The 13996-nt window shown below is 39.2% G+C and overlaps 1 protein-coding gene across 12 annotated transcripts in view; it reads left to right on the top strand.

The window, feature by feature from the left end:
• FANCD2 (FA complementation group D2) overlaps window positions 1-13996 on the top strand; it is a 60330-nt gene that overhangs the window by 10294 nt on the left and 36040 nt on the right. For 9 of the 12 annotated variants that reach the window (XM_032647989.1, XM_032647992.1, XM_032647987.1 and 6 more), the window contains 9 exons: window positions 58-110; window positions 2839-2917; window positions 3970-4094; window positions 5894-5981; window positions 6528-6632; window positions 8011-8111; window positions 8503-8611; window positions 8838-8873; window positions 12862-13005. In XM_032647989.1, the coding sequence (XP_032503880.1) occupies window positions 58-110; window positions 2839-2917; window positions 3970-4094; window positions 5894-5981; window positions 6528-6632; window positions 8011-8111; window positions 8503-8611; window positions 8838-8873; window positions 12862-13005 (840 nt within the window). Of the gene's footprint in view, window positions 1-57; window positions 111-2838; window positions 2918-3969; window positions 4095-5893; window positions 5982-6332; window positions 6417-6527; window positions 6633-8010; window positions 8112-8502; window positions 8612-8837; window positions 8874-12861; window positions 13006-13996 lie in introns of those variants that run through there. The other 3 variants (XM_032647993.1, XM_032647995.1, XM_032647997.1) reach the window with 3 other exon arrangements.

Here is a 13996-nt window from a genome sequence, read left to right as displayed (position 1 = left end):
ACATTTCTGTTGTACATTTTGAGACAATCTCCTAACTCCCTATGTCTTCTTTTTTAGCCTGCCATTATCAAAATCTTATTTGAAAAGTTGCCAGAATTTATTTTCAAAAAGTAAGTGGAGTTACTCTGGAATGCTCAAAGTACCCTGGTGTACTTAGGTCTCTCTCTGAAAAGGTTGCCCTGAAGCATCATTGGTATGTCTGAAGATCATATTTATTATGCCTCCAGATTCTTAAATGACTACTGAAGTTTTACTGGGGTGACTTTCTTTGAAATTTCATCTATTTATATGTCCATGTATTCCTAGGATACACACTAAACTGGTAATAGTGGTTGTCTCCCAGGAGTGGAGCCACTTGGCTGGAGATATATATTCTCTGAATACTGTTCTTTACCTTTTCAATTTTATACTGCATATGAGCTACCATTTTTAAAAATTTACTTTAAGGTAATTTCCTGGCGGTCCAGTGGTTAGGATTCCGGGCTTTCACTCTCTCGGGGCCTGGGTTTGATCCTTGATCGGGGGAACTAAGATCCTGCAAGCTGCGTGGTGTGGCCCCCCAAAAAATTTTTTTTTACTTTTCTTTTTTTTTTTTCTTTTTTACTTTAAAAAATAACTAAGGGACTTCCCTGGTGGCGCAGTGGTTAAGAATCTGCCTGCCAATGCAGGGAATGCGGGTTCAAGCCCTGGTCCGAGAAGATCCCACATGCCACAGAGCAACTAAGCCCATGGGCCACAACTACTGGGCCTGCACTCTAGAGCCCGCCAGCCACAATTACTGAGCCCACGTACCACAACTACTGAAGCCCGCGCACCTAGAGCCCATGCTCCGCAACAAGAGAAGCCACTGCAATGATAAGCCCGCACACTGCAATGAAGAGTAGCCCCCGCTCACCGTAACTAGAGAAAGCCTGCATGCAGCAACGAAGACCCAATGCAGCCAAAAATAAAAATGAATAAATTTACTTAAAAATAGTAATAATAAAAAAATAACTAAGAGAAAAAAAGAACAGCCTAACAGATAAGTACATAAAGGTCATGAACAGACAATTCACAGAGAAGAAATATGAGAGCATTAAACACTTTTTTTTAATGCTCAAGTTCATTAATAATCAAATACAACAATTTCAAACAATAAATAGAATTTTTTTCCCTCGCAAAGGATCTCCCTTGTTGAGTGCGATGAACAGGCTGCTCATATATCACTGGTAAACATATAAAGCAGTGTAATTACTCTGAAGGGCAGTAGGTTGTGTGTATCAAAACCTAAGATTTTGCATACCCTTTAATGTTCAGCCATGTCTCCAAATTTATCCTAAGGCAATACCTATGAATGAAAACAGTAATGAATAATATTACTGTTTAAAGTAACAAAAATTGTAAACTGAGATATTCAACTATAGGAGATAGGTTAAGTAAATTAGGTATATCCACATAATGGAATATCATGTGGACATTAAAAATTATAAAGAGGATTATTTAATACCATGCATTAATTGAAAAAACAGGCTACAAATCAGTATTTACAGTTCCACTCAGTATTTTGTTAAAGGTACATACATACACATTTACATAGATACATATATGCTTGTATATCAATGGTGGACCTCTCTGGGAGAGAGGATTTAGGTAATTTTTATTTCCTCCTTTTTAATATGTGCTGCTTCTGGGTCTTGTATGTAACAACAGTAAACTTGAAGATTTATCTTTAGAAATTTATGATTTGCCTGAATGGCATGCACTATGCTTTGTGTCCTGGCTAAGTCTTTTTTAGCAGTTAAATTTGTCTATAGTAAACAAAGACTGAGAATGCTGTCAAGAAGAGGAGCTGGAGGTGGTCCAAAAGTTAGATATAGGAGGCTGGGAAGAAGGCAGAGACTGTCATTTTAGGGGAAATAGTACTAGAAAGTTATTTATAATAGTTTATTATATTAATGATAATAATTAATGATTATTAATAAGTATTGCTATATTAATGATAATACTAATACTGAGCCAACTTCTCTGCATCCATAAATGGTTTTCAGTACTTTGACATAGTCTAAATCTGAAAATCTTCTGTTTCCATAGTGGTAAAAATTACTTGCATTTTTTGGTACTTTATCAAATTGATGTAATTAGTTTTTAACCTCTTATTTAATTTATTTATTTAGTTTTAAACTTTAATTTATTTTTAAAATTTATTTTGGCTGCTTTGGGCCTTGTGCGCAGGCGTTCTCTAGTTGCCGCGAACAGGGGCTACTCTTTGTTGCGGTGCGTGGGCTTCTCATGGTGGTGGCTTCTGTTGCTGCAGAGCACGGGCTCTAGGCACACGCGCTCAGTAGTTGTGGCTCGCGGGCTCTAGAGCGCAGGCTCAGTAGTTGTGGCACACGGGCTTAGTTGCTTTGCGGCATGTGGGACCTTCCCGAGCCAGGGCTCGAACCCGTGTCCCCTGCATTGGCAGGCAGATTCTTGACCACTGCACCACCAGGGAAGTCCCCATTGTTTACCTTTAAAAACAGTTTATCTTACTCAATTTGTTAAAGTTTGTTACGTTTATTTTTTTTAATTGTTCATATATTTTAAAAGTCTCCAGACTTTTCTTCCCCTCTCTAAACCCTCCCCAGATATAGCCACTAACAGTTTAGTGCGTCTTCCTCCAGACATCTTTCTCATACATAAGCATATGTCTCATGCTTTTTTTTGTATTACCTGTGTGTTTAGCACAGTGTGCAACGCATGGTAAGTGTTTAGTAAATGTTAACTGAATGGCTGAAATGTTATATGCAGTATTAATGCTTGCTGCTGTGTAAGTCAGAAAGGCTACTTTCCTGACTTCTCATCCATCCTAACATTCAGCGTGAACAGTGATGGACTCAACATGCCTCGACTCATCATCAATCAACTGAAGTGGCTTGACAGAGTTGTGGATAGTAAGGTATGTTAGGGACTTTTTCTGTCTCTTGGATTTATAGAGAGTGTGTTTTCCACACTTAACCAAACTTTTGGCATTTGCATGATATTTTTTCCTTTCTAAACAAAGAATTCATATTTTTCTATCCATTATCTTTTTTAGCTTTAATAATTTGAAAACCATGGTTATTTCACCCATTAAATTTCTCTAAAATAAGAAGTGTATCTAATTAAGGTGACTGGATGTCATTTATTAAATAAATATTTGGAAGGAATTCATTAACTTCTCAAAGTACAGAGATTATTATTATATTTTATTTCTCAAAAGCAATGAGATCCAAAACCATCCTACTTCACTGCAAATGTGTTACTTTAATTACATATTGAGGAAGATTTCTTTGGGTTTATGTTACTTGTTATTAAACACCTTGGTAAAGTTGAATCTGTTTTGAGCCTGTTGCTTAAGGCCCATTTCTTTTCAGAGTTCTTAAATCATTCTACTAATTTTTGTCAGACATTCAAAGGCTAAATCTTTATTTGGAAGAACATGAGTTTTGGAATCTCATCTGGGCTGGAATTTTGGGTCTTCCACTTATTAATTGTGTATCTTTGAGCAACACATAGCCCCTACATTTTAAAAATGGGAATACAGTTGTGAAGATTAAGTGAAATGAAGACAGTAGAAACGGGAAAAAAAAAAGCAAAAGAGCCCCCAATTGTTGGACTTCCCTGGTAGTCCAGTGGTTAAGACTCTGCACTCTCCCTGCCAGGGGCCCAGGTTCAATCCCTGGTCGGGGAACTAATATCTCACAAGCTGCTCGGTGCAGCCAAAAAATTTTTAAAAAAAGAAAGAAAAAAAAGTATTAAATAATATGACACCTAGCCTATTTTTTTTCTATGTACCATCTCATGTGTGAAAATCTCTGGGTCACTTACCTCTGATTTTAGGCTTTGAGCTTGAGTGTGTGTGTAGTTGTCGTATTGTACACAAAATAATTCCAGCTCTACATTTCATGAGTAGGAGGTCTTTCTCTATTCTGGGTAATGTTACAATTCTAATAGTCTCCTCCACTGCAGGATCTCACCACCAAGATCATGCAGCTAATCAGTATTGCTCCAGTGTACCTGCAGCATGACTTTGTCACCAGCCTACCTGAGATCCTAGGGGATTCCCAGCATGCTGATGTGGGGAAAGAACTCAGGTGGGTAAGCACCTCGTTGGCATCTTGAGCAAGACTTCACTTTGGGAGCCTTATCACTGCAGTATAAAAAGAGTAGTAATAATGCGTTTCTTTTTTTTATAAAAGAGGATGATACCCATCTTTCTAGGGTATGGAATTTGACTTGCTTTTCTAATAATGAGTGTTTTTTTTGGCTGCGTTGTGTTTTTGTTGCTGCGCATGGGCTTTCTCTAGTTGCGGCGAGTGGGGGCTACTCTTCGTTGCGGTGCACGGGCTTCTCATTGCGGTGGCTTCACTTGTTGCTGAGCACAGGCTCTAGGCACGCAGGCTTCAGTAGTTGCAGCACACAGGCTCAGTAGTTGTGGCACGTGGGCCCTAGAGTGCACAGGTTTCAGTAGTTGTGGTGCGTGGGCTCAGTAGTTGCAGCATGTGGGCTTAATGGCTCCGCGACGTGGGATCTTCCTGGACCAGTGATCAAACCCGTGTCCTCTGCATTGGCAGGTGGATTCTTAACAACTGCGCCACCAGGGAAGTCCCTGGTTTTTAAATTTTATTTATTTATTTATTTTTGGCTGTGTTGCGTCTTCATTGCAGTGCGTGGGCTTCTCATTGTGGTGGCTTCTCTTCCTGCAGAGTACAGACTCTAGGTGTGCGGGCTTTAGTAGTAGTGGCACGCGGGCTCAGTAGTTGTGGCTTGCGGGCTCTAGAGCGCAGGCTCAGTAGTTGTGGCGTACGGGCTTAGTTGCTCCATGGCATGTGGGATCTTCCCAGACCAGGGCTCGAACCCGTGTCCCCTGCAATGGCAGGCGGATTCTTAACCACTGTGCCACCAGGGAAGCCCTAATGAGTGTATATTTGAGTAGATCCGTATACTTTCTTTCTTTTCTAATAATGAGTATATATTTGAGTAGACCTGTGTATCTGTCATGAATATGAAGTCTGGCTTAGGATTAGGTGTATAAATTTGGTCTGCAGAGACATAAACATTATTCCTTTGTTTTGTTAACATTTTCTCTATCCAAGGGTGTCCTCCATCTTGACTGCACATCCACATAGTTTGTGGAGCTTATTAAACATCAACTTCTTTGGTCCCTAAATGATTCATTCTAATGCACATTGCTGTGTCAGATCTATTGCAGACATCCATTGCTTACTAACGTTTACGTGAAAAATACTAATTGATAGGGCAATAATGAAGAAGAGGAGAACAATATCACTACATAATTTTATTTCTGTTTTAATGCAACCATGTATTTATCCTAGAAGTAGTTAAAAACTTCCAATTTGTTATACCTCCTTTTCTATAGTTGTCTGTAAAGCTGTCTCCAAAAATGTCCAGTGATTTCTTGCTTTTGTGCTTTTGGGCAGGATGCTCCTTCTGTGTATAGCACTGTATACCCCACTTTGCCTGCTTGTCCTTTTGTATAACCTTTTCTTAGGATCCATCAGTGTCCTTCTCTACTGTGTGCTACTGTAGAACCCTACTACTTACGTCTATCATGTTTATCACACTTCATTGTAATTGTTGTAGGTTTTCTTTTTCCTTTTCTCAGGAAGGATATGTACTAAACTCAGTAGTGGTTTCCTCTGAGTAGTGGGGATGATAAGGTAGGGCTTCTTGTTTCTGCTTTGTTTATCGTTTGAATTTTTCAAAATGAGCATTTTTTTAAAATCAAGAGAATGTTAATGAAACATACTATAAATAGAATTTAATTGGAACTAAGTATATCCTCTCTTCCTATACCTTGAGTGATTTTCCCGTCATTATTTGCCCAGCTCTGTTAAAATTTGCACAACTTCTCTCTTTCTCCTATTCACAGTGACCTTCTAACAGAGAATACTCTGCTCACTGTCCCAATCCTGGATGTCCTCTCTAGCCTCCGACTTGAGCCGAAGCTCCTGACTAAGGTAGGGAGGACTCTGCTCTCCAGAAAGAGTGCCAGCTTGCTCGCTTCCCAGAACCAGTGTCAATTAGTCATTGCCTTGGACCAGTCGTATATAATGAAAATTTCATTTTGAAACAATGCTGAATGACATTTGCTCTCTTTTTTCTTTTCAGTGAATTTCATATGCCATACTATGATAGATTAACTGCTCATTTTTAATCAGTATGTTTTAGTGGAAATCTTCTGTATTGCCTGTATAGTTACAAACTGCTTCCATAAGAATAACAACTTTTTATGCCTTCCTCTAGCCAATGGAAAATTCAGACTCCAAAATTAAGAGAAGAAGACTTTCATGTTTATCACCTGTCTGTTTTTGAAGAAGCTGTAGCGTTAAAAATTGAAAGCTTGTAATTTGGAAAAAAAAATAAAATGAGACGTTTTTCTTCCAAAATTACAAGTGAGAAAACTGAGTGAGAGAAATAATTTTTCTAATTTTACCTAACGAGTCAGTACTAGATTGAGGCATTAACATGAAAATATGTAAGGTTTTTGTGCTTTTTATGTTTAGGTCCGCCAGTTAGTGATGGGTAAGCTGTCATCTGTCATGTTGGACGATTTACCTATGATCATCAAGTTCATTCTTCATTCCATAACAGCCACGGATGCACTTGAGGTACCCTACTGTTTCCCAGCACTGTAGGCAGCTAGATCCTAGAGAGTACAGGGGATAGCAGTGGTGCCCTTGTGAAACTCAGAAGTCAAAAAAAGACTAACCTTGAGGAAGATACATCAAGATAAATTATTTAAATTAATCGGTTCAAATTGCTCGTCTCTGTCCCGAAACTAATTGATAATGCTGATTAATCCAGCAGGGGAGAGAATGGAGCTACTAGCCAGACTTGTTCTATATAAGCTACTACAGGTTATATTTGCTATTTCAGTGTAATGCCTGAAGGAATTCTGAAATTTTAAAGAGCATGACAGGGACTTCCCTGGTGGTCCAGTGGTTATGAATACACCTTCCAATGCAGGGGACACGGGTTCAATCCCTGTTGGGGAACTAAGATCCCATGTGCCACAGGGCAGCTAAGCCCATGTGCCACAACTGCTGAGCCCACGCACCACAACTAGAAAGCCCATGTGCCACAACTACAGAGCCCAAGTGCCACAACTACAGAGCCCATGCACTCTGGAGCCCGAGCACCACAGCTAGAGAGAAGCCCGCATGCCACAACGAAAGATCCCACATGCTGCAACAAAAGATCCTGCATACCACAACTAAGACCTGATGCAAACAAAAATAATAAATAATTTTTTTTTTTTTTTTTTTTTTTGTGGTACGCAGGCCTCTCACTGTTGTGGCCTCTCCCGTTGCGGAGCACAGGCTCTAGACGTACAGGCTCAGCGGCCATGGCTCACGGGCCCAGCCGCTCTGCGGCATGTGAAATCCTCCCGGACCGGGGCACGAACCCGTGTCCCCTGCATCAGCCGGCAGACTCTCAACCACTGCGCCACCAGGGAAGCCCATAAATATTTTTTAAAATAATAAAAAAAGTAAAGAGCATGGCATACTATACTCAACATTAGCTATTTTGATCAGCTGCCTTTTTCAAAATGCCTTGTTTAACAATACATTTAATTAAATAAGTAAAACACTTTATATATTTTTGTCTGTGTCAGGTCTTAGTTGCAGCACATAGGATCTTTCGTTGTGGCACGTGGGCTCTTCTCTTGGGGCACGTGGGCTTCTCTGTGGTTGTGATGCACAGGCTCCAGGGTGTGTGGGCTCAGTAGTTGCGGCGCACAGGCTTAGCTGCCCTGTGACATATGGGATCTTACTTCCCCGACCAGAGATGAAACCTGTGTCCCCTGCAATGGAAGGTGGATTCTCAACCACTGGATCACTAGGGAAGTCCTGACAGTACATTTAATTTAGTAATTCTTCTTCCTCAGTCTTTCAGGAAAATGTTATGGTTTTTCTATTGAAAGAATAGATTGTGCCTATCTGCTATGAATGAGCAGAACACATAGCTAATATTTATTTGCCGTAGGTAATTTCTGAGCTTCGGGAGAAATTGGATCTGCAGCATTGTATTTTGCCATCGTTGTTGCAGGCTTCTCAAAGCAAGGTGAAAAATAAAGGACAAACAAGGTATAAACTCATGGAAAGTTATCACTGTTTTTCTCACATAGGCAAGGAAAGTTTTCTGATGTTTATTCTGAATCCCGGACAGAAGATCTTAATACTTAACAACTACAAATAGTGGTAGTAGTATTACAATTGTGTACTACTATACAGTTTTTCAAATCATAATTCTGTGTATAAGTGTGTGTGTGTGTGTGTGTGTGTGTGTGTGTGTGTACGTACTCCCTTTGCTCTGCAGATCAATTCCAGATAGACTGCAGTACAGTTTTACTAGCCAGTGTACACATGAAGTTGTGACTTGTTTTAAGGCACGTGGCTAGTAAGCAGGAACCCAGATCTTACAGGTTCCTCTGTGGTAAGTGGAAGAATGATTTTTTTTTCCCTCTGCTACTTGCAGTTCTTCAGGAAATCAAGAAAACAGCGGTCAAGACTGTGTTATTCTTCTCTTTGATGTAATAAAGTCAGCTGTTAGATATGAGAAAATCATTTCGGAAGCCTGGATTAAGGTGAGTGAGATCTTTAAACGTTGAGGAAGAAATGGGTGGCAATCAGTGACAGATATGTAAGTAAAGGTAGGTTGAAATAAAAGTCTTAAAAGTCAGTCGAGTAGAAATAATAGATGATGGTTGCCAGATGGGCAGATTGGTTCTCAGATAAGAGAACAGAGCATGCTGAATAAGGCGAAAAATGTTCTTATGTGTTGTAATATTTTTGTAACCCTTGTTTTTGCAGGCAATTGAAAACACCACCTCAGTGTCGGAACACAAGGTAATGTTCATGTACTATGAACTTTAAGTATTACAGATGTAAAATTAGTGATATTGGCTGGCTTTCCTTCCTGCTGTTTTCTCTGGCTCCTTCCAGTCATCCCTTCTGTGACTTTTGTAGCTGCTCTAATAAACATTAGCTGCCTGAGGAAGATGATCTGAAGGGGTGACTTGCCAGATGGTCTTTATTCTGGCAATGAAATGAAATAAAATATCCATAAGGGGAAATAGTAACAATCCAAGCAGGCATAATGAGTTGCAGTCAAAGAAGCTGAGTCCCCCTCCCATGAGGAGGTGAGGACTAGAGTCGCCTGGGTCATGAGTTAGGTATTCAGGCCCCTCTGTCGGTCTGATTGCCCTTCCTCCCACCACATGGAATTGTCAAGATAGTGGCATTTCATGTTTCACTTTCCTTTACCTGACAGAACTGAATCAAATATTCCATCTACTCTCAGGGCAGTGGTACTGAATCTGTCTTAAATCTGGAGATACTTTCTTCAGTCAAGAAGACAGATGATTGAATTTCTTGTGTACTGATTGGTTCCCTTTAAGGATTTTCTTTAGTTGGAATCTCTTGTTTTGTAGAGTTTTGTTAGTTGGATTATCCAGTTGTTGGATGCCTATTTTAAAAGCTGCTGTGATACTGAATAAAACAATGAAAAACTCAATAATTTTTTGTGGTTGCCAGGTTGAGGGTGGGTAGGGAATCAGAATATCTAAGACAACGGTTTTATTATTGCATAACCCTTGACCTCCTGCATAGCTGTTTTTACAGATCTCTGATCATTGTATAAATATAATTTTGTATTCTGATTTTTTTTCTCTTCACATTGTGTCATAAACATTTTGCATGCTTCTGCATTATATTTATTGTCTTTTTTTTTTTTTTCGGCCGTGCCATGCCACATGCAGGATCTTCCCCAACTGGGGATTGAACCCATGCCCCCGGACTGGGAGCATGGAGTCTTAACCACTGGACTGCCAGGGCAGTCCTTTTATTGTCATTTTTAATAACTGTATTGTGTTCTGCTATAATCCGTCAGAATTTTGGTGTCTGAGTTGGGCCTTCAGTGAAGGGATGTCTCAAGTAACTTATTGTTTTTGCTTTTATTAATTAGAACATCTAACATTTATTAAAATATCTTTTCTCATTAATTGAGATATAATTGACATTTTGTATTAGTTTCAGGTGTACAATGTAATGATCTGTTACTTGTATATATTGCAAATGATCACCACAATACGTTGTTAACGTCCATCACCATACATAGCTACCATTTTCTTTATTTGTGATGAGAACTTTTAAGGTCTACTCGCTTAGTAACTTTCAAATGTGCAATACAGTATTATTAACTATATTCACCATGCTGTACATTACATCCCCATGACTTATTTATTTTATAACTGAAATTTGTACCTTTTGGCCCCCTTTACCAACTCCCTACCCCTACCTCTGGCAACCACCAATCTGTTCTCTGTATTTGTGAGTTCATTTTTGTTTTATTTTTTAGATTCCACATATAATTGAAATCATACACTATTTGTCTTTCTCTGTCTGACTTATTTCGCTTAGCATAATGTCTTCAGTGTTCATACATGTTGCCAATAGCAAGATTCGTTCTTTTTTATGGTTGAATAATATTCTAGAGAGAGTGTGTGTGTTTATATCACATTTTCTTTATCCATTCCATCAATGGACACTTGGGTTTTTTCCATGTCTTGGCTATTGTAAATAATGTTCTAATGAACATGGGGTGCAGATATCTTTGCGATTTAGTGTTTTTTGTTTTCTTCAGATACGTAGCCAGAAGTGGAATTGCTGGATCTATAGTAGTTCTATTTTTATTTTTTTGAGGAACCACCATACCATTTTCCATAGTGGTTGCATCAATTTACATTTCCACCAACAGTGCACAAGGGTTCCCTCTTCTCTCCATCCTTGCCAACATATGTTATTTTTTGTCCTTTTGATGATAGCTGTTCTAACAGGTGCGAAGTGATATCTCATTGTGGTTTTGATTTGCATTTCCCTGATGATTAATGATGTTGAGCATCATTCCATGGAGGTTGGCTATCTGTATGTCTTCTTCGGAAAAATTTCTATTCAGATTCCCTGTCCATCTTTTAATTGGATTGTTTGGTTTTTTCCTTTTGAGTTGTGTGAGTTCCAAGTAATTTGTGTTTTTCTTTTTTGTCTTGCTTGACTTTTTAACTTCTCTGTCTCTCTGTCTCTCTCTCTCTCTCTCTCTTTTTTTTTTTTTTGCGGTACGCGGGCCTCTCACTGTTGTGGCCTCTCCTGTTGCGGAGCACAGGCTCTGGACGCGCAGGCTCAGCGGCCGTGGCTCACGGGCATGTGGGATCTTCCCAGACCGGGGCATGGCAGGCGGACTCTCAACCACTGCGCCACCAGGGAAGCCCATCTCTCTTTTTTAAAAAATATTTTTCTGTTACTTGGCAGCTGTAACTCTTTATTTATTTGGCTATGTCAGGTCTTAGTTGCGGCATGCGGGATCTTTTGTTGCGTTGTGCGGTCTTCTCTCTAGTTTTAGCACACAGGCTCAGTAGTTGCAGCCCTTGGGGTCTCTAGTTGTGGTGTGCAGGGTCAGTAGTTGTGGCACATGGGCTCTAGAGCACACTGGGCTCAGTACTTGACAGCAATGCTGCGGGCTTAGTTGCCCTGTGGCATATGGGATCTTAGCTCCCCGACCACAGATCGAACCTGCATCCCCTGCATTGGACGGCATATTCTTAACCACTGGACAGCCAGGGAAGTCCCTCTTTTTTTTTTTTTAAACATAGGTAATACAAGCTAATTGGGGAGAAAAAAAACCCCACAAGTAATCTAAATATGTGTAAAATAAAGTTTACCCCCACTCTCTGTGCCACTCTTCATGGATAATCATTCTTCCAGATTTTTTCCTATTCATATACAAGTTGTATGTGTGTGCAAGTGCAGGCACACTCACTCTTATACGTATTTGTACTTGTGTATTGTTTTTACAAAAATAGAATTACTATGATTATTGTAGGTTGCTTTCTTTTGCTTCACAATATGTCGTGAATGTCTGTCAAAAAATATATCCTATTTCATTTTTAAAAATTTTTTTTTATTGTTTAATTAAAAAAAATATTTTTGGGGGGCACACCACACGGCATGTAAGATCTGTTTCCTTACCAGGGGTCAAACCCGCGCCCCCTGCATTGGAAGCATGGAGTCTTAACTGCTGGACCACCAGGGAGGTCTCTAGCCTATCTCTCTCTCTCTCTCTCTTTTTTAAAAATAAATAAATAGATAAATAAATAAATTTATTTATTTATTTTTGCCTGCGATGGGTCTTTGTTGTGGTGCATGGGCTTCTCATCGCGGTGGCTTCTCTTGTTGCGGAGCATAGGTTCTAGGCGTGAGGGCTTCAGTAGTTGTGGTGCACGGGCTTAGTTGCTCTGCAGCATGTGGGATCTTCCCAGACCAGGGCTCAAACCCGTGTCCCCTGCATTGGCAGGCTGATTCTTAACCACTGCGCCACCAGGAAAGTCCCCTATCTCATTTTTAATGGCCATATAATGTGCTGAAAATGACCATCATAATTTTTATAACCTTTTTCATATTGACAGACATTTACAGACTCTCCAACTTTTCACAAAGTAATTTTCCTAATAATAATGAAAATTTATAGTGAAGTTGGCAAGTGACTTAATCTTTTTTTCAATAATAAATGTGAAGCTATTCAAAGTTATTTCTGTAATACTACTACTTTTGCTTGTATTCCAATATTTTTTTAAAAGGTACCAGTGATTAATAGTTGTGGCACTTTATTGCTCTGAAAAATATTTCTGGGTTTTATGAAAACATAGGTACTCCCATGAGAGTATGTTGAGCAAATGAGTATTCTTTTTTTTAATGGGAAAAAGTTGAGAGCTGCTGTTTTGTTGTAGTAAATGTACTGATTTATTAAACTGTTTTCGTGTTGTTGCATATTTATTGACAACAGATTCTTGACCTGGCAATGCTTTTCATCATCTATAGCACCAACACTCAGACAAAGAAGTGCATTGAGAGGGTACTAAGAAATAAGATTCGATCAGGCTGCTTTCAAGAACAGCTGCTACAGAGTACATTCTATATTCATTACTTGGTAAGTGTCAGATAATCAGACAGCATCACTCTTAAAATTTTAGAGAGGTCGTTTTAACCTTTCCTACCCGGTGTGGGAATGATGACACCACCAGCTTTGCTGGGTGTAGATGTTTGTCAGGGAGCTCAGTATATTTCAAAACATAGTAGGATTATTTCTTACCTTGATTGAGACATTATAATGTTAATCAAATCAAACTAAGATCGGTTTTCATCTTTTTAGCAAAAAAGTCACAAAACTGGTTTATGTTGAACTTACTAGACTCAAACCCCGAATTCTTTTTTTATAGGAAATATTGCAATTCAGGTCTTCTAATGACATATTTATATAACTTTATTTTTAACCTAGAATAGAAAACTTTACAGCTCCCTTATAAAACATCATCTTAGTTTCAGCCCATTGTTCAAGCCCATTGAGACTTTTGAATCTTAATTTTATGTTAATCATTTTAATTGTCTAGCTGTCTATGATCTGCAACTTTGATAAACTTGCCTTCTGTATCCTTTTTTAAGTAGTTTCTAGAAACCCCTGAGTATAACAGGATCAGAGGAATGCTAATAGAGATGTAATTTTGTATCTATTGAACCATCACTATTTAGCCATTCAACACTATGACCCTGAGATGATCATTCCTGTTGAAATATAAACCATTTGAATTGGAATTTTATAATCTAGGAATGGTGTTTTCCAGGTGAATATTCAGGATATTAATAGTATATATAGCTTCTTAGAAAACTGGGTGAACCAGAGGTTTAGGACCTGACTTAGGAACTAAGGAGAATATGTAGCTGTGTCTTAAGACTTTATATTTATGGGCTTCCCTGGTGGCACAGTGGTTAAGGATCCACTTGCCAATGCAGGGGACACAGGTTCGAGCCCTGGTCCGGGAAGATCCCACATGCCACGGAGCAACTAAGCCCGTGCGCCACAACTATGGAGCCTGTGCTCTAGAACCAGCAAGCCACAGCTACTGAAGCCCTCGCGCCTAAAG

Source organism: Phocoena sinus, chromosome 11, assembly GCF_008692025.1.
Source record: "Phocoena sinus isolate mPhoSin1 chromosome 11, mPhoSin1.pri, whole genome shotgun sequence".
In the NCBI taxonomy this organism is placed as follows: Eukaryota; Metazoa; Chordata; class Mammalia; order Artiodactyla; family Phocoenidae; genus Phocoena; species Phocoena sinus.
The sequence above is the reverse complement of the archived record's forward strand: the minus strand, read 5'-3'. Positions and strand labels throughout refer to the sequence as shown.